This window comes from Cervus canadensis, chromosome 9 (genome assembly GCF_019320065.1).
Source record: "Cervus canadensis isolate Bull #8, Minnesota chromosome 9, ASM1932006v1, whole genome shotgun sequence".
Lineage (NCBI taxonomy): Eukaryota > Metazoa > Chordata > Mammalia > Artiodactyla > Cervidae > Cervus > Cervus canadensis.
The window spans coordinates 9359088-9378758 of NC_057394.1; the positions used below are offsets into that span (position 1 = coordinate 9359088).

General features: G+C 47.5%; 1 protein-coding gene across 4 annotated transcripts in view; it reads left to right on the forward strand.

Moving 5' to 3' along the window:
* NALCN (sodium leak channel, non-selective) overlaps positions 1-19393 on the forward strand; it is a 294668-nt gene extending 275275 nt beyond the window's left edge. For all 4 annotated transcript variants that reach the window (XM_043477974.1, XM_043477976.1, XM_043477975.1 and 1 more), the window contains 9 exons: positions 840-988; positions 1836-1929; positions 4012-4144; positions 4817-4932; positions 7263-7420; positions 11073-11223; positions 14799-14948; positions 16601-16718; positions 18403-19393. In XM_043477974.1, coding sequence (XP_043333909.1) covers positions 840-988; positions 1836-1929; positions 4012-4144; positions 4817-4932; positions 7263-7420; positions 11073-11223; positions 14799-14948; positions 16601-16718; positions 18403-18596 — 1263 coding nt within the window. In that variant the 3' untranslated portion in view covers positions 18597-19393. The remainder of the gene's footprint in view (positions 1-839; positions 989-1835; positions 1930-4011; positions 4145-4816; positions 4933-7262; positions 7421-11072; positions 11224-14798; positions 14949-16600; positions 16719-18402) is intronic.
* Positions 19394-19671: the final 278 nt, after the last annotated feature.

A 19671-nucleotide genomic window follows, 5' to 3' on the forward strand; every position in this document is an offset into this window, starting at 1 on the left:
CAGAGGAGCCTAGTGGGCTACAGTCCGTAGCATCACAAGGAGGCAGACACGACTGAAGTGACTTAACACACACACAAGTCATTTTCAACGCAAAGAAGGAGAATCTTCAACAAACATTCATGACCCTATGATTCCAGATTTCTTGATATCCTGGTTAATGCTCAACACATTACACATGTATTTTTCATTTTTAAGGCACGGTTTCCTTTTTTGTTACTCACTTTATTTCATATATAGTCCATATTTCCACATAATCAATATCTTTTGTATTTGATGATTATTTGGCATTTTACCACTGTTCAGATTTGTTTTTGTGAATGTCTATTTGTGTAAGAATCCTGGGTCTACTTGCTTTCAGCTGAAAATATATAGAAGGTATCGTAGAGAATCAGTTAGCAAGAGAAGAGAAAAATGGGAGGCTAAAAATATTAGGGTGGAACTTTCATTAATTTGGCAAAAGAGGCTGAAGTTTGAGATACAAGTAGAATTTCTCTTTGTCAAATGGTTTTAATAATGTTCCAATTTAATACCAAATAGCAAGCAGCTTCCAAATACTGTTGTTGTTCAGTTGCTAAGTCGTGTCTGACTCTTTACAGCCCCACGGACTGTAGCCCACCAGGCTCCTCTCCACGGGATTTCCTTCTCCAGGGGATCTTCCCGGTTTCTTTCCCACTGAGCAAGCAACTTTCAAATGATACCCTTGTAAATCACTTTTGTGTCAAACTGCTTCCATGGCATGTCCTTCCCAAGATGGCTTGTGAATTGAATATTCCCTGTATCTCTCTCTTTCTTTTTCTCTCTTTCCCCACCCCACCCCCAAATCCTTCATCCCCATTCAGGTAACACTAAAGATGCTTCTCCTAACGGTGGTCGTCAGCATGTATAAAAGCTTCTTTATCATAGTGGGCATGTTCCTATTGCTGCTGTGTTATGCTTTCGCTGGAGTTGTCTTATTTGGTACTGTGAAATATGGAGAAAATATTAACAGGTTGGTGTATATTTATCTTTGTATTCAAATAGTAAGCTTTTTTAGTAATGAAGCCATGAGTAACTATCTGCATGTTTTAAACAAAGATGGGGAAGCAATTATTTGAAAATTAAAACAAAGTAAAATGACCAAATTTTAAATGATGTTTTTCTCATTGAAAACAGTATGCACGCTTACTTTAGAAACTTTAGAAAATTCAGAAATAAAAGAAAACAAAAAAAACCCATAATTCCATCCCCATGCAGAAATAACCACTTCTAATGCCTGGTGAATTCCAGCAGGTTTTCTATCCACATACTGCCAGAAGTGATATATTATTTTTTTTAATTAAACAATTTTGAGATGGCTCTGGGTTTTTTTTTTCCTTTTTTTAAGACAAACATTGTAAGTTAGGACCCACAGATTATTATTATACATGAAAAGCATTTTTCAAAGATTGTCTTAAATTTCATGGAACCGTATCAGAGTATTTTTTTTGAAGTTCTTACAGAAAAAAAATTAAATGTATTGTGTTGCAGAGACTACTTATTTGATACATGGTGGTTCCATCTTTTATAGCATAATCTTTGTAAAAGAAGGAATCAGTTTTAATTGTCAAAGCTTGCTTTCCCAGTCATGCAAGATGAATGGCAATAAATTGTTGGCGCTGTGCTAGGGTTGAGCTATTGAGACAGCTCTACTTGGAGGCAAGTATAAATAACAAACAAATAAGAGGCCGTAACCTTTGGAAATGGTAGCTTAGCAACCAAATTTGCTCCAAAAGCCACCTGTTTTCGTGGTGACAACCCTTCGTACTTCATGACCAACCGTATCACTCATATTGTTTGTTTGTTTTTCCTTAAATTAGGCATGCAAACTTTTCTTCAGCTGGCAAAGCTATTACTGTACTGTTCCGAATTGTCACAGGAGAAGATTGGAATAAGATTATGCACGACTGTATGGTAAATGTCTCTTCATCGCTAACAATGCCTGGACTTAGAAGCAGATGAAACTCTTTGGTGATGTAATGGCACCATCATTCTTGTAGTGTCAAGACTGTATACAAAACACATATCCTGGTGCTTTAATCCATAAAGCTGTGTCCTCTTAAATTACAGTATATACACATACAAGAAAGATACCCAGTGAACCCAACTCAAGCTATTGTAGTTCCATTCAACAAATTTGCATCATTTGAGCATTGTTCGGTCCCTCCTGTCTTTGACATTCTGGCAGTCAAGTTCAAAGAGGAGAGTCCCGATCTTTGATTTAATTTATTCAACAGATACTCACTAGGCCCCTGTTTCTGTGCTGGCCCCTGTCCTAGGTGCTAGGGCTTCAGCGAGTCCAAGGCATTCTCGAGGAGCTTATATCAGGGGTTCCGAGCAATACTCTTCCTCAGGTATCCTTGCTTCTAGGGACTAAGCCTTCACCATCCTCAGGTCTCAGTTTAAAGCTCAGTTCCTTCAGGAGCCCTGCCCAACACTAAGCCTGCAGTTCTGTGTTCTCCCGGTATTCTGTATTTCTTCGTTGCTGTGTGGTTGCTCACACAACCACAGTGAGTTATCAGCTTGATTGGTTCATTTCATCCCCCTCTGACCCTCCAGACCAACGGACAAAAGAAATTTCTGCAAACCTGGCAATTCAGTGGCCACCACCCCTGTGTGGTTATTGAGCCCCTGAGGTGCGATTAGTGCAACTGAGGAATTGAATTCTCCATTGCATTTTAATTGTATTGACTGTTAATGAACATAACTTTGAATTTAGATAGCCCCATGGAGTGGGGCTGAACCACCCTGGTGGTTCAGATGGTAAAGTAAAGAATCTGCCTCCAATGTGGGAGGACCGAGTTCAATCCCAGGGGTGGGAAGATAGCCTGAAGGAGAAAATGGCAACCCCGTCTAGTAGTATTCTTGCCTGGAGAATCCCCTGGACAGACGAGCCCTGAGGGCTATAGTCCGTGGGGTCACAAAGAGTCGGACACGACTGAGCGACTAACATTTACTGTCACTGATGTGGAGTTGGCAGCTACGGGTGGCCTGCAGGCCTCCAGACTGTTGGCGGCAGGGAGGAGGAGAGGGGCCTGGGGATAAACCAAACCCAGAGGAGGAGTTCAGGAACTTTATGTAAGAGTGAACAGAGACAGAATTTACCAAAGCCAAAATAATACAATGCAGAATCAATTAAATTCTAGATAAAAAAATAAGCAAGCAGAAGGCCGTGGAAATGTAGAAGAAAGACCTAGGTCTCCCTGACAGAAAGAAACTCGGAAGTCTCTGAGAGGTGTGTGAGTTTTATTGGGCCAGTGGAGAATGGGCAAGCTTAGGGATTTCCCTGGTGGCCCAGTGGTTGAGACTTTACCTTCCAATGTAGGAGGTTCGGATTTGATCCCTGGTCGGGGAGCTAAGACTCCACAGGCTCCAAGGCCAAAAAAAAAAAAAAACAAAAACATAAAACAGAAGTAATATTGTAACAGATTCAATAAAGACTTTAAAAATGGTCCACATCAAAAAAAAAAAGAAGAAGGCTTTTGATAACCTGAAATCTTGTGCCATTTAATGACGTCTCATAGGGATGCTCCAAGAATTAGGATTCTGGCTTATCCTTACATAATCTGAATGTGAATTTGCTGTGTAGCACGAATCTTCCTAAATCTTAAGCCATTACTGAAGTCAGAGAATTTTTTAAAATACCTTTTTATCTGACTTTCTGCATTTTGCAGCACAGCGACTACTGACTCTTTGGAGTTAGTGGAGGTGGCAAAAAGTGTCTCTTGGGAGAAACGGCTTCATTTTTGTTGTGCTTCTCAAATGGCAATGAACTTGGGATTCTGCAAGGCCAAAAGCATGGCATAAATGAAATATTCTTTTTGATTTTGGCCGCAGATGGTGTACCCAGTGTATGGGGCTCTGAGAGATCACTTTGAAGTTAATTATATTTTATATTGTTAGGAATACGTTCACAATTACAGTTAGATAAGGGGAATTTATATTCTCCTCTGTTCTCTCCCTGGCCCCTGCCTCTTCCCTGCCATGGCCCCACAGGTCCAGCCCCCCTTTTGTACTCCCGATGCATTTACATACTGGGCAACAGATTGTGGAAATTATGCCGGGGCACTTATGTATTTCTGTTCATTTTATGTCATCATTGCCTACATCATGCTAAATCTGCTTGTAGGTAAGTGATGCTCGTTGAATATTTTTCAATCTCTTTAAACTCAGGTTGTTAGATAATTATGCACAATTTCCAAGTAATTATCCCGGGTTGCTTGGGGTGGGTGTTTTATGGCATTAATTATAAATTGTTGCCTCTCAGTCCAGAAACTGAAAAGACCTTTGAAAGGCACATAAATGACAGTTGATTGCAATTTCAAGAGTTGTCTATTTATTATGTCCATTAATTTCAAAAGCTCTTCTCATGGGTTCAGTTGAACAAATATCAGAAAAGGCTACCTTTGCAGCCTTGAAATATCACAATTATGTTTTCGAAAGATGTACATTGTCCACCCAGCTGTGGGGCCACCAGAACTCAATCTGATGTTTGAAAAGTGCCCTGGAACTCTCAATGAAGAGTTGAAGCCAGCTGGCGTGAGTAGCTATAGACACAGAATGCATGTTTACGCTCATGACCCTCATGTTTTGGAAAGGCAGGAGCTGGATAAATAGCCCAGTCCAAGTGTAAAACATGCCAACTTGGAAACCGTACTAAAAGTCCTTTAAAAATTTGGCTTATAATGTAGGTGATAAAATTCATTATTTATAATCGATGTTTTACTTTTTGGGAAAAATGACAGATTAGCATAATTGCCTAACATCCTCATTTTTCTTTTCTTTTCTTTTTTTTCTTTAGCCATAATTGTGGAGAATTTCTCCTTGTTTTATTCCACTGAGGAGGACCAGCTTTTAAGTTACAATGATCTTCGCCACTTTCAAATCATATGGAACATGGTGGATGATAAAAGAGAGGTGAGAGAGTCGATTATTGTCTCATGCCCCACCCCAAAGACACTTAATGCCTTATTGCAAACTTTTCAGTGGTTTTGTTGTTGACGGTTGACATGTATTGAATTTGCATAGAACGGCCATTGCTGAATTGCAGAACTCTGCCATTGACAATTTAGAAGGACGTGCTAGGAGGGGAGAGGGACCGAAGAGCTCCTTGTCCTGTTCTTCCCAACCACGAGTGTCCTCTCCTTCCGACATTCGGAAGGTCTTCAAGGAGAGGAACCCAAAGGGAGCTCTAAAGAGGCCAACCTGGGCTCAGGGCAGGATGGGGTGAGGTTCACATCACCATAGTGACCTGTAAGGCAGATTCAAACAGCAATTCTGATTGGAAGTGCAAAGGAGTTATTTAAGTGGTTTCTGAAACTTACCATTTTGGACTTACTATTTGAATGTTTTCATCATAAAGCTTATCCAAGATTTCCTAGAGTGAGTCAGAGCAGCAGCTGCTCTTCCCCAGTCCCCCTCCTCCCCCTCTCCCCTTCTCCTGGCCCCCCCACCCCCCTCCCCTGCCTTCCTGACCCCTTCCCCCTCCTCTCCCCCCCTTCTTCCTTCCTCACCTCCTACCCCTCCCCCTCCTTCCTCCCCTTCCTCCTCTTCCCCCTTCATCCTCGCAAACCCTCAGGCACAGTTCTAGGCACCAGGGACACGACCATGAACATGATGGCAAGGTCCCTGTGCTCGCAGCGCCTCCAGGGAGACAAACTATAAAAAGTGAAACAGTAACAATTGTAATGATGATGTTTATTTCAAGAAGCGATAAACACTTTGAAAAAAGGTGTGACAGGGTTGAGAGTGGCTGGAGCTGGGGGCAGGTGTTTTAGCAGAGTGGTCGTGAAGGCCTGGCTGAGCCGGTCTTATTTGACTTCACATCTGAGGAACGAGGGAAGTTCAGCCACGGGCAGACCTGGGGGGAGATCTGGAAATGGTTTCTGGAAGAATCGACTGCGGACACAGAGGCCAGGGAGCCAGAAGCAGAGCGGACAGGGTTTCCTGGATCAGAGCTGGGGTCTGCAGAGGGGCGCACGGCTTTCCCCAGGCCCTGTGCTCTCTCTCCCCTTGGTGAACCCCCCGCCCCGGGCACTGGTCTGGGGGCGTTTCTTCCAAGATGCTGACCTGGCCTCCATCTCCCCTGGATCTGCTGAGCTCTCCATCACTGCCGCCTGCAGAGGCCTGCCCTCCGTGGACACACACGCAAGTCGGCACACCGCTCACACGTGTGGACGTTAGTAACTGGCAGGAATTCAAGGGCTGCCAGCCTCCCTGCCTCTCGCCCAGTTCTTCCATTCAAAGTCAGAGCCAGGCTGGCACTGCAGGTGTCGTTGCCCCGAAGGGAGTGACCCGTGTTAGGGGCTCAGAGTCTGGATCTGCTGGGAGCTGGGCCTCCTGGATGGGATTGCCCTCATGCTGAAGAGGACCCGGAAAGGAGTGGTCTTTTGGCAGAAGAGCAACTCAGCATCCATAATTAGCCATGCCCAGCATCTGGACTGAGTGAAGAGGAGGATCGTGCCCACGTGGGCCCCCCGTCTTCGACTCCGTGCATCACTGTCCTCTCGGCTCACGTGTTAGAGAAACATGAGGACGGGCTGAGTCCGTGCGGCAGGCACCGGGAGAGACGTAAAGCAGAAGCCGTGCTGGGGAGGCGGAGGGTGACCTCTGCCCCTCCTGGCTCCTGGGTGCGCGAGGTGGCGGGGATGTCCCTGTCCCCACCCCACCCCCTGGAACCAGAGAAGCTCCCGCAGAAACTCCCAGGAGCCAGCTCTTCATCCTGGTCTCCTGCGGCTGTGCAGACCCGCCCTGCCTCGGGAGGCCAGCAGCTTCCTCGTTCTCGTGCTGGTTTATGGCAGCTTCTGAGGACTAGCTGTGGGCTCTTTGGCTGTGAAAACAGAACGCCAAGCAAATCATGGTGGCCTAAGGATGATTTCCGAATGACAGTGCTCTGTTGCCAGGCTTCCTCGGCGGCTCAGTGGCAAAGAACCCGCCTGCCAGTGTGGGAGACGAGGGTTCAATCCCCTGGGTTGGGAAGAGCCCCTGGAGAAGGAAATGGCAACCCACTCCAGTCTTCTTGCCTGGAGAGTCCCACAGACAGAGGAGACAGGCAGGCTACAGTCCATGCGGTCGCAAGGAGTCCGATGCGACAACCATCAACATGCTCTGCCACCAGCGGGTGATCCACTCCAGTGTTCTTGCCTGGGAAAGAAACACCATGGGCAGAGGAGGCAGGCGGGCTGCAGTCCATGGGGTCGCATGGAATCCTCTGCGACCTAACAGCCATCCCCACGCTGTGTCGCCAGGGGGTGATCCCGACCTTCCGCGTGAAGTTCCTGCTGCGGCTCCTGCGGGGCAGGCTGGAGGTGGACCTAGACAAGGACAAGCTTCTGTTCAAGCACATGTGCTACGAGATGGAGCGGCTACACAGTGGCGGCGACGTCACCTTCCACGACGTGCTCAGGTACGGGCGTGGCGGGGGGGGGGGGGGGGGGGGGGGGGGGGGGCGTGGCGGGGGCGGGGGGCGTGGCTCCCAGCTCCGAGTCTCAGCTGCAGGGTCTGTGAGCCCCCTGCCCCTTCGTTAGCGGGAAGGAAGACATCCAGAAGGCCGGGGACCTGCTCAGTTCCCGGGGCCAAGCTGGGGCTGCAGTCTGATCCGTCTTCTCACCCGTGGGTCCGACCAGAGTCGGCCTGGCCCGCCCAGAGACGGGCGCCCCTGCTTGGTTGACACACCCCATTTCCAGACATTTCCTGAGGACCCCAGATAGGACAGAAGGGCAGACGGAGGCTCAGCCCTTTCTTCTCTCTGAGCGGCTTCTGCGTTATTTGCTAGGATTGCTTTAACAAAATCCCACGCTCTGAGTGGTCTAAGCAGGCCAGTGGATTGTCTGGAGGCTGGAAGTGCATTCAAGGAGTCAGCAGACGGGGTTCTCTCTGAGGCTGGGAGGGAGGATCGGATCCAGGCCTCGCCCGGGGCTGCTGGTGGCGTGCTGGTCGTTGTTGGTGTTTCTTGGCCTGTGGAAGCATCACCCTGATCTCTGCCTTCATCTTCACACGACGTGCTCCACGTGTGTGTGTCTGTGTGTCTGTCCAGGTGTCCCCTTTGTAAGGACACCAGATCATCTCGGATGAAAGACCCACCCTCCTCCAGCACGACCTCCTCCTAACTAATTACATCTGCAGTGCGTGCGTGTACATGCGCCGTTGCTCCCGTCGTGTCTGACGGGACCCCATGGGCTGCAGCTCACTAGCTCCTCTGTCCGTGGGATTCTCTAGGAAAGAGTACTAGAGTGGGTTGCCATGCCGTCCTCCAGGGGATCTTCCCGACCCAGGGATCGAACCTAGGTCTCCTGCATTGCAGGCAGATTCTTTACTGTCTGAGCCGCCAGGGAAGCCCAATCTGCAGTGACCTATTCCCAAATAAGATCACACTCTGAGGGCCTGGCGTGAGGACTCCAGCATACCTTTTGTTGAGGGAAAACAGTTCAACTCAACAGCTTCTTAAATGGGAGTCCGTGGATAAAATTCAGAGGTCCGTGGTCTTGGAAAGAGAAACAGTTCCATCTTTATTTTCACTAGTCATTGGCTGCAGTGCAGCAGCTCCTTCAGTGATGAATGCAGGCAACAAACCACAGAGGTGTTAACAATACAGTACCTGTATCTTTATCACCAGTAGAATTCACAGACATTTTCATGTCCACTACTGCATGTCTGATATCTTAAAATACCTGTTATGCTTCCCAGTTCTGAGATATAACAGTCATTTCACCTCAGCTAGATGTTATTATTCAATATAATAGTAGAGAAGTTCTGATTTTACTGTATCACCACCTTTTCAAAGAAAATAATCTAAGGACTCAATTTCTATATAATCCATTTCCTGTATAATGTGGATTTCGTACTGCATTCAAAACCTTATGCTAAGAAATGTTGCATCAGCTGCACTGCCAAAGGATCCATGCTCCAGAAAAAGTCAAGAAAACCCTCTACCACCAGTAGCTATGTTCATCATGTGACAAATACCCAGCCAATTAAATGTTGGGTATTGCGTCACAAATTTCAGGAGCATCCATGCATACAGAAATACGTCGTAACTGGAATCTGAAAAATGACCAGAACAGAGGAAGGATCTGGGAGAAGTTCTCAAGTTATCCATTCTACCTCCCCCTCTTCCCTTCTTCTGGGAGCAAGTGAAAAGGCAGGCCAAGATGAGGCAGAAAACACAGATGAGAGCAAAGAGTGCCATCTCTCTCAGAATGTCACCTCATCTTCCTCATAGTGGCAGTTTCAGACTGCAAGTGAGGTGTGTAGACACATCACTGTCCCCACTAATTACCATCCAGTCTCTTTGGATGATATTATGTGTCTGATCAAATGGACCCAGATGAAGCTGATGGAGGCATCCTTTGCCCCTCCTTATCCTTCTCGCCCTGGATATGATCACAAGTGGTCCACAACGATGAGATTCTTGACAAGGCAGGGGAGAGCACTTCTTCCCCAGTGGTGGGAAGAGGCTTAGATAGAGAGTAGGTCATGGAACTGATACCAGGGCTGCATGGGGAAGGCCCCTCAGGCACCTCCACGCTGTGATCTGGGCTGTGTAGATGGATGTGAGCTCACAGCCGGGGGCAGGCAGGGGCTACGCGGGACAGCACCCAACTGCCGGAGGGCTCCGTATCCCCCTTTGGCTGCGAGCCCCTCGGCCTGGACACGTGAGGTGCCTCGTTGCCCAGGCGCCCCCACGCGGCACGTCAGCTGAGTCGCTGTTATCTGTCCGTTGTCTGGGCCTATTTTGCTAAGGGCCGAATGGGAGTGAGCGTTGCACCCTGGCTTTGAGCCCATCTGAAATGAATGAGGAAGGGACTTCCCTGGTGGCCCAGTGACTAAGACTCCTTGCGGTTGGGAACGCGGGTTTGATTCCTGGTTGGGGAACTAGACCCTCAATGCCAAGAGTCTGCATGCCAGGCTTCCCTGATAGCTCAGTTGGTAAAGAATCCGCCTGCAATGCAGTTCGATTCCTGGGTTGGGAAGATCCGCTGGAGAAGGGATAGGCTATCCACTCCAATATTCTTGGGCTTCCCTGGTGGCTCAGCTGGTCAAGAACCTGCCTGCAATGCGGGAGACCTGGGTTCGATCCCTGGGTTGGGAAGATCCCCTGGAGAAGGGAAAGGATACCCACTCCAGTATTCTGACCTGGAGAATTCCATGGACTGTACAGTCCATGAGGTTGCAAAGAATTGGACACGACTGAGTGACTTTCACTTCACTTCATACCACAACTAAAGACCCCACATGCCATGACCGAGATGGAAGATCCTAAGCGCTGCAGCTAAGACCAGGCACAGCCAAATAAGTAAATAAAAACAGATGTTTAAAAAATATAATAAATGAGAAAGATCTCAGGGAGCAAATGAGATAAATTGAGAGGGAAACGGTAGGGGGCCCGGGGAACGGGATACGTGACCCACAGCCAAGCATATTGACCATCACCAAATTTTTCTGTATATAAACATGATTTTTTTTTAATTTAACATTTTATTTTGTGTTGGAGTGTAGCCAATTAACAATGCTGTGATAGTTTCAGGTGAATAGTGAAGGAACTCGGGCAGATACAAGTGTATCCCTTCTCCCCCAGACTCCCCTCCCATCCAGGCTGCCACATACCATTAGGGAGTTTGGAATGGACAAGTACATAATGCTTTATTTAAAATGGATAACCAACAAGCATCTACTGTAAGCACAAGGACCATCACCAAATTGACCTGAATGTGAAGAAAGTATAGAGAGAACAGTCTTCCTTCTACAGGGGAAGTTCCAGACTCTTAAGCAGCTGATAATGAAGGTCATAGCCTAGCCTGGATCTTTTGTTTTACTAATGCTGATGGTGTGGTAAGCACCTTGCAGATAGTAGCACACTTCATCCTGTGGAAAGGGAGGTCCATGACTCTCCCCGGCTGATAGATGAGGGTGGAGACAGGGCGGTGACATAATCAGCTGGTCGGGGTGGCAACGGAAACTTACACTGGCTGGATGGAGTCGCCTCCTCTCTGGATTCTGTGATGGCCACGAGCCTGGCCCCCAGGGGCATCAGAGCTCACCACCATGCCCCCCCACAGCATGCTCTCCTACCGGTCAGTGGACATCCGCAAGAGTTTGCAGCTGGAAGAGCTGCTGGCCAGGGAGCAGCTAGAGTACACCATCGAGGAGGAGGTGGCCAAGCAGACCATCCGCATGTGGCTGAAGAAGTGCCTGAAGCGCATCCGAGCCGTGAGTGCGCCAGACCTGCGGGCCTTCCCTTCCTCCTCTCGGAGGAGGAGGCGGCGGGTGGGGTGGAAGAGGAAGAGAAAGAAGGAGAGGAGGGGGCATGGAGGAAAGGAGGGGCTGGGGGAGAGGGAGGAGGAAGAAGGGGAGGAGGGGGAGAATCCAAAGGAAAGAGCTTTGGAAAGAGGAGGTGGGAGGGGAAGAGGAGGGAGGGGAGGAGGAAGGAGGGGGGAAGCGAGGAGGGGGGAGGGGAGGAGAGAGGAGGGGAGAAGAGGGGAGGAGGAGGGATTGGGGGAGGAGGAGAAAGAAGGGGAGGAGGGGGGAGGGGAGGAGGGAGAGGATTCAAAAGAAAAAGCTTTAGAAAGAGGAGGAGGAGGGGGAGGGCAGGAGGAGGGGAGGAGGGAGGCAGAGGGTTCAAAGGAAAGGGCTCCCACAGTACCTGGATTAGATCCCTCTGTGATCACCTTATGGACCTTCAACAATGTCACCCAATCCATTCACAGTGATTCAAACCCTAATTCTGGCCCAGAGTCAGCCGTACTCTCTTGAGCAGAGTCTGTAACAAGTTTCCATTGAATCACTTCTTTATAACACAGTATGAATGTTTAAAAAGCAGTTTCAGTTCAGTTCAGTCGCTCAGTCATGTCCTACTCTTTGCGACTCCATGAATCACAGCACACCAGGCCTCCCTGTCCATCACCAACTCCCGGAGTTTATTCAAATTCATGTCCATAGAGTCGATGATGCCATCCAGCCATCTCATCTTCTGTCGTCCCCTTCTCCTCCTGCCCACAATCCCTCCCAACATCAGGGTCTTTTCCAATGAGTCAGCTCTTCGCATGAGGTGGCCAAAGTATTGGAGTTTCAGCTTCAGCATCAGTCCTTCCAATGAACACCCAGGACTGATCTTCTTTAGGATGGACTGGTTGGATCTCCTTGCAGTCCAAGGGACTCTCAAGAGTCTTCTCCAACACCACAGTTCAAAAGCATCAATTCTTCGGTGCTCAGCTTTCTTCACAGTCCAACTCTCAAATCCATACATGACCACTGGAAAAACCATAGCCTTGACTAGACGGACCTTTGTTGGCAAAGTAATGTCTCTGCTTTTTAATATGCTCTCTAGGTTGGTCATAACTCTCCTTCCAAGGAGTAAGTGTCTTTTAATTTCATGGCTATAACCACCATCTGCAGTGATTTTGGAGCCCAAAAAAATAAAGTCTGACACTGTTTCCACTGTTTCCCCATCTATTTTCCAGGAAGTGATGGGACAAGATGCCATGATCTTAGTTTTCTGAATGTTGAGCTTTAAGCCAACTTTTTCACTCTCCTCTTTCACTTTCATCAAGAGGCTTTTTAGTTCCTCTTCACTTTCTGCCATAAGGGTGGTGTCATCTGCATATCTGAGGTTATTGATATTACTCCCGGCAATCTTGATTTCAGCTTGGGCTTCTTCCAGCCCTGCGTTTCTCGTGATGTACTTCGCATATAAGTTAAACAAGCAGGGTGACAATCTACAGCCTTGACGTACTCCTTTTCCTATTTGGAAACAGTCTGTTGTTTCATGTCCAGTTCTAACCATAAAAAGCAGTTTATGGATATTAAAATATTTACGATCACCTTTTATGAAAGGCAGGTGTTCACAATGCCAACAATCTCTATGTGTTTGAATGACAATTGAATTGACAAAGCTACTTTTAAATTGCCCCTAAAATGCCCAATGTATTGTTGACAGTGTTGTTTGATCTTTAGTTAAAGACCACCTCTCCCCAAAAGTTATGATCTGCTTCCTGAACTATAAGCTTTAAGATTCTCTAATTCATAAATCAATGAATGTATACTGTGTTGATTGTGTTTGCAGTCAGCTTTTCTAATTGGTCATGACTTTTATGAATGCTTTTGACCTATGATTGGAAATGGCAACCCACTCCAGTATTCTTGCCTGGAAAATCCCATGGATGGAGGAGCTTGGCAGGCTACAGTCCATGGGGTTGCAAAGAGTCAGACATGGCTGAGCGACTTCACTTTCACTTTCACACACGGGTTGGGGGGGTGGGGAAATCAAATGAACCAGTAAACGTTTATACAGAACAAATTTTTATACAGAACAAATCTTGTTTCTAAGAACATCAACTGCAAAGCGTGTCTATTGGAGGAGAAAAGGTCCCCAGAGAAAAAGGCCAGTCCAGCCTCCTATAGCAAGGCAGCTGTGACAGATGCCCCCCCCCCACTTCTGAGTTCGCTCAGTGTTCCCCACCCCCTGCCCCATCAGCCCTGCTAGGTCAGGGGTCACGTCTGCCCCCCACAGGCCCTGGCAGGGCACGGGCATTGCTGACTCTCTCCCAGAACGTCCTGGCCTCAGTGTGTGCCAGGACAGGTTGGCCCACTGTGACCAGAGCCAAGCCTAGAACAAAGCAAGGGTTTCTCTCAACCACCCAGGTGTCCTGCTTCTTAGAACTCGGAGGAAAGGAGTGAGCTACGTTGGCTTAGTGAGCATAGAATAAGAAAAGACAGGGAAAAAAATAGAGACTCATGTTAATGATCTAAAAATCCTGTCACACCGTATAATATAGGGAACTGTATTCAATATTGTGAAATAACCTATAAGGAGAAAATACCTGAAAAAGAATGTGTGTATGTGAGTATGCTGCTACATGCTAAGTCGTTTCAGTTGTGTCCAACTCTTTGTGACCCCATGGACTGTAACTTGCCAGGCTCCTCTGTCCTTGGGATTTCCCAGGCAAGAATACTGGAGTGGGTTGTCATTTCCTTCTCCATTATATATATATAAAATGGTATTAGTTGCTCAGTCATATCTGACTCTTTATGACCCCATGGACTGTAGCCCACCAGACTCCTCTGTCCATGGGATTTCGCAGGCAAGAATATTGAAGTGGGTTGCCGTTTTCTCCTCTAGGGGATCTTCCTGACCCAGGAATCAAACCCACCTCTCCTGCATTGCAGGCAGATTCTTTACCATCTGAGCCGCCAGGGATATGGCTGGGCTGTACACCTGAAACTTAGATGATATTATAAATTGACTATATTTCAATTAAAAATTGTTTAAAAAGAAGGAAAAACAATTCTGTTTAAAATAAAACTTACATGGTAGTATCAGTGAACATAAGGATTGTTATGCAGATGAACATTCCAAGCCCTCCTCTAAAGCTGTCTGATACCCATCAGGGAAAAACTCTCATTTGGAAGCTCTTAAGTGGTCACCAGGCTTCCCTGGTGGCTCAGATGGTAAAGTGTCTGCCCACAATGTGGGAGACCCGGGTTCAATCCCTGGGTCGGGAAGATCCCCTGGAGAAGGAAATGGCAACCCACTCCAGTACTCTTGCCTGGGAAATTCCACGGGCGGAGGAGCCTGGTATGCTACAGCCCACGGGGTCGCAAAGAGTCAGACATGACTGAGTGACTTCCCTTTCTTGCTTTCTTTCCTTCTTTCTATTTTTCTTTCAAGTGGTCACTGGGCAGGCAGGTCCTTTGGAGAGAGGAAAAGAGAGGAAGATTTGAATGGTGGGGGTAGGGGATGTTGGGCTGACTTTCCCGTTCCTGAAAGAAGGATCCTGTCTCCATAGAAACAGCAGCAGTCCTGCAGCATCATCATCAGCCTGAAGCAGAGCCAACAGCAGGAGTTGAAGCGGATCCTCAACCCGCCCAGCATTGAGACCACGCAGCCCAGCGAGGACCTGAAGACCAATAGTCAGGACAACAGTGTGCAACCCGAGGTATGGTCAGGGGGCATCTGTCACCCATGAACGTTCACAGAACAGGAGCTGGTGCCATTCACGTAGACATTTCACACAAGTGATGCTACTTCTAATAGGAAGTTAAGTTGATTAAAAAAAAAAAATGACTGCAACATATTGATCCAGTTTATGTTTGTGTCCTTGTCATCCCTGAATTTGTGGAACTTATTTCAAAAGATTCTGATTTATATGGATACAAAAAAAAAAAAAAAAAAAAAGGAATGCTCTAAACTTAATAATCCTGTTGATATTTGTCTAAAGAGTTAATATCACATCTGTAAGGGTTTGAGTCCAGCCATAGCCCGTGACTTGGGAGAATACGGTTTGCCTGAAGTTCTGCCCTCAATATTTTCTCTTCCTCACCAAGTCCTAGAATCTTTCAGTCAAGTGAGCAAAAGGTTTGCAATTGGCCTTCCGCCTCCTTAAACAAGCTCATCGAGGATTAGTCCTCCTTTTGTTGGGTATCAGAAGAGCATATGGAAATCGGGGAGGCTTAGCATAAGGACCTTCTGTGTACTGGGGCTCAGCCTAGCTTCATTTCCAGCCTCCATCTGCACGTCCATAAAACAGCTCAGCGTCACCAGCCTCCTGGAGAGCATGTGGGTGAGAAGCAGCTGGCAGAGGGCCCAGGCCTTGTGAGGCTTTCAGTGTGAATCAGGTGGAGCTGGTCCAGCATCGTGATGTGTAGTGACACAGTCAGAGCCGGCGACAGACACTGATGCCTGGGGCTCCGTGGCCGAGCAGGACCTTCCAAGGGGCCTCTTGCGCCACAGCCCTGTTTTGGGTGGATTCACATGTCATTGGCTCTCCCCGACCCCTAGCCAGTAGGAATCATGGGCCACTGAGACTTGAGCCAGGATGGTCAACATGGGGGACAACGTGGGGCATCTACAATGGCCCTGCCACCTGTCTGCCCCGAGGGTGGCCAGCAGTAGTCACCTGTGGGGCTGGCGAAGCAGGGAGGTGATGCTGACTGAGCATTCTGGTTTGGGGTTAAAAAACTCGAAGAGAGGTGAGGACCACAGTGCCGATAGGGAAGGAGAAGATGCTGGTAAGGCAGAGACTGGGTGAGATGCGTGGAGGAAATCCAAGCATTTCTCCTTGACCTCAGTCTTAGTTGATCGAAGTCTCATTCTCCTCTGGGGCTCATCCCAGAGTTTCATCTCCTGAGGATTCATCTGGAAGCTCTAGGCGCTGACCCCCAGGTTGGCAAACATGTGCTGCCCTCAAAGCAGGTCATCCCCGCTACCCCCACTTCTTCCTAGAAGCCCTTCCCTGCTGTCCTGGTGCATGGCAGTGCCCCCAGGAGTAGGGGGCTTGAAGCTGTGGAATGGAGGTATCCAGGAGGGATGCCCAAGAAAAGGGGCCACCTGGAAAGTCAGGCTTTTCATCCTCACAGTGTGCAGTGGTGACTTTGTCAAATTTTCCTTGACTCTTTTGCGCATGTTCGGTCTTCCAGTCCCCCTGGTGTACATGATCAATCCATACTGTTTTCCTCACTTGGCTTTCCCACGGGCTTTCTTCCTTTCTTAAACTGAAATGAGGGGCCAGGCCAGCACACAGAGGAGGGTGGAAGCAAGCTCGTGGTGAGGGATAACCGCCTGACTCTCCCCCCACCCCCATCCCTACAGTCGAGCAGCCAGCAGCAACTCCTGAGCCCCACCCTCTCGGACCGGGGAGGGGGTCGCCAGGACGCAGCCGAGGCCGGGAAGCCCCAGCGGAAGTTCGGGCAGTGGCGCCTGCCCTCCGGTAAGTACAGCAAGTCCTTTCTCCAGCGATTGGCTCATCTGAAAGGTGTTTGTTCAGTCGCTCAGTCGTGTCTGACTCTGCGACCCCGTGGACTGCAGCACGTCAGGCTTCCCTGTCCTTCACCATCTCCCGGAGTTTGCTCAAACTCATGTCCATTGAGTTGGTGATGCCATCCAACCATCTCATCCTCTGTTGTCCTCTTCTCCTCCTGCCCTCAATCTTTCCCAGCATCAGGGTCTGAAGGGTATCAGTCCTCTTTGTGTGTTTGGGGTCTTGAATTTCAGAATTTAGGTCAGACTAGGGATCGAACCACTACTGGTGGTCCAGTGGCTCGGATTTCAAGTTTCATTGTAGGGGGCCTGGGTTCAATCCCTAGTCTGAAAGTAAGATCCCAGAAAGTCATGCAGTGTGGCCAAAAACAACAAAAAAGTTATATACAGACAGTGAAATGATGGAAAATGTACTTCCCTCATCAGAAACATTTTCCTCAAAATGGCTTCTCTAAGTAGAACAATGTTAGCCCTTGTTTTCAGCTAATAGAGAAGCCAGCTCCTATTTTTTTTAATAGTTTTATTTATTTATTTATTAGGCTGAGGTGGGTCTTCCTTGCAGTGCCTAAACTTCTCTAGTTGTGGCACATGGGCTTAGTTGTCCCGTGATCTGTGGGATCTTATTTCCAAGGTCAGGGATCGAACCCTCATCTCCTGCATTGGAAGGCAGATTCTTAACCACTGGACCACCAAGGAAGTGTCAGCAGCCCCTGTTAGCAAAGATATTATAACCACAACATAGAAAGATCGAGAGATTACCGCCACAGGCTTCCAGTGCACATTCCAGGCATTCCCTAACTTAGGCAACATGCGTTTACTCTAAGAGGGCGTAGGTGGGTGGGTACATGTCACTCAGAAAATGACATAGGGTTCTCAAAGAAAGAACAACAAAACCTATTCAGTACAGTGTAATATGTTTCAGTACTTACTATACACCAATCACTGTCCTAACTGCCTTCCATCTGTTCCTTCACTTGATCCTCACAACCCTATTATTTTCCACATTTTACTGATTCAGTGAGAGAGTTTTCTTCTAGAGCAGCATGGGAAACTAGGATAATCCCATTCAGGGCATGCAGAGTGAGAGGGAGAGCAGTGATCTTCCTGGTTCAGTGCTTTCTCTGTGGATAACTCAGCCCACAGGGAAGTGGGGGCTTCTTACGTTTGTCCAATGCCTCTTAACAGCAGAGAGGGAAGTCTTTCTTCCAGTTGTTGTTTAGTTGTTAAATCACGTCCAGCTCTTTGCTACCCCGTGGACTGTAGCCCGCCAGGCTCTTCTGTCCTTGGGATTCTCCAGGCAAGAATACTGGAGTGGGTTGGCAGGCCCTCCTCCAGTAGATCTTCCGCACCCAGGGATTGAACCTTCATCTCTTACGTCTCCTGCATTGGCAGACAGGTTCTTTACCACTATCGCCACCTGGGAAGCCCCCATTATGAATATGCAGAATCCAGTGCTTGGAAAGGTTTCATACGTGACATCTATGGATAGGACCTGCTTGTGGAAAGCATGACTGATGGGACCATCAGGGTGTTTCCGGAATAGCTAGTGATGGGGCTGGGGTTGGGGGCGGGGTTGGGGGCCAGGGTTGGGGAACCACACCATGTTGCTCACGGGGCTTTTATTGATTTGACAGCACCAAAACCAATAAGCCACTCCGTGTCTTCGGTCAACTTACGGTTTGGAGGGCGGACCACAATGAAATCTGTCGTGTGCAAAATGAACCCCATGACGGACACCGCTTCCTGTGGTTCCGAGGTTAAGAAGTGGTGGACCCGGCAGCTGACCGTGGAGAGTGATGAAAGTGGAGATGACCTTCTGGACATTTAGGTGGAAACCAATGCAGATGAAAGTCCACTGGCGAAAACTGACTTCTGGTGTGTGCTTTCATTGTCCAGTGAGCAATCCGTAATTGATGTATAATTTAAGTCCAACTTGTAACAAGATTTTTTAGAACTAATTTCTGGATCCTGCCATGGGAAGGCATAAAACTGGGTCCATCAAAGCTGTATTTGTGATGAGTTATTGCCACAAATCCAAGAGAATCAGCACGGTGGCAGTATCCATAATATTAGACAGTATACTAATGCCAGATGTAGATCATTCAAAATTTCACATTGTCTATGTAAACTAAGGTATATATTCGTGTATACTCTTATGCATTATTACCACCCCCTGAAAGAGTGCTTAGACCAAAGTAGCTGATATTTATAGTGCGGGAGGTATAGTTTTAGTTTGTGTTTTTCCTACTTCTTCTAGAAATACTTTTCTTGGGAGAATTTATTATTTATGATTGATCTGCAAAGGTCAGCACCAAGCTCATGCTAAAATGATAGTAGTTTTACAAACTACAGATTCTGAATTTTAAAAAGTCTGTTCTTTTTCTTACGTTATTTTTTAAAATCTGCACAAGCTATTTACAGATCAGAACAAGTCAGTGTCTGTTCCCAGTCACTCAGTGGAACTGTGGCCTGCTCCCAAGAGAATTCCATGTATAGGTATCAAGCAAAGAATTGGCCTGAAGAGCTGACTGGTTTAAAACAAAGCTGTACATAGATCACTCAGGGGGAGCATGGTTACATGAAGATGTTGAGTTTCTTTAAAAGCCCTTTAATCACAGTTTAGCACAAAAAAAAAAAAAGTAAAACTACATGATTCCGCTTAATTTAAAAATCTTCACATGTGTGATGTTATCATTGGCTTCATCTCTTACCCAAGGTTGGTCCCTTTGGCCATAAATCAGCAAAGACATTATAAGTTGGCTGCAACACACCATTGCCGTGTTCATTTCAAAATGATGGCCTTGCTGAAACTTCCTTGGTGGTCCGATGGTTAAGAATCTGCCTTGCAATGCAGGGGACGTGGGTTTGATCCCTGGGAATCTAAGACCCCACATGCTTGTGCA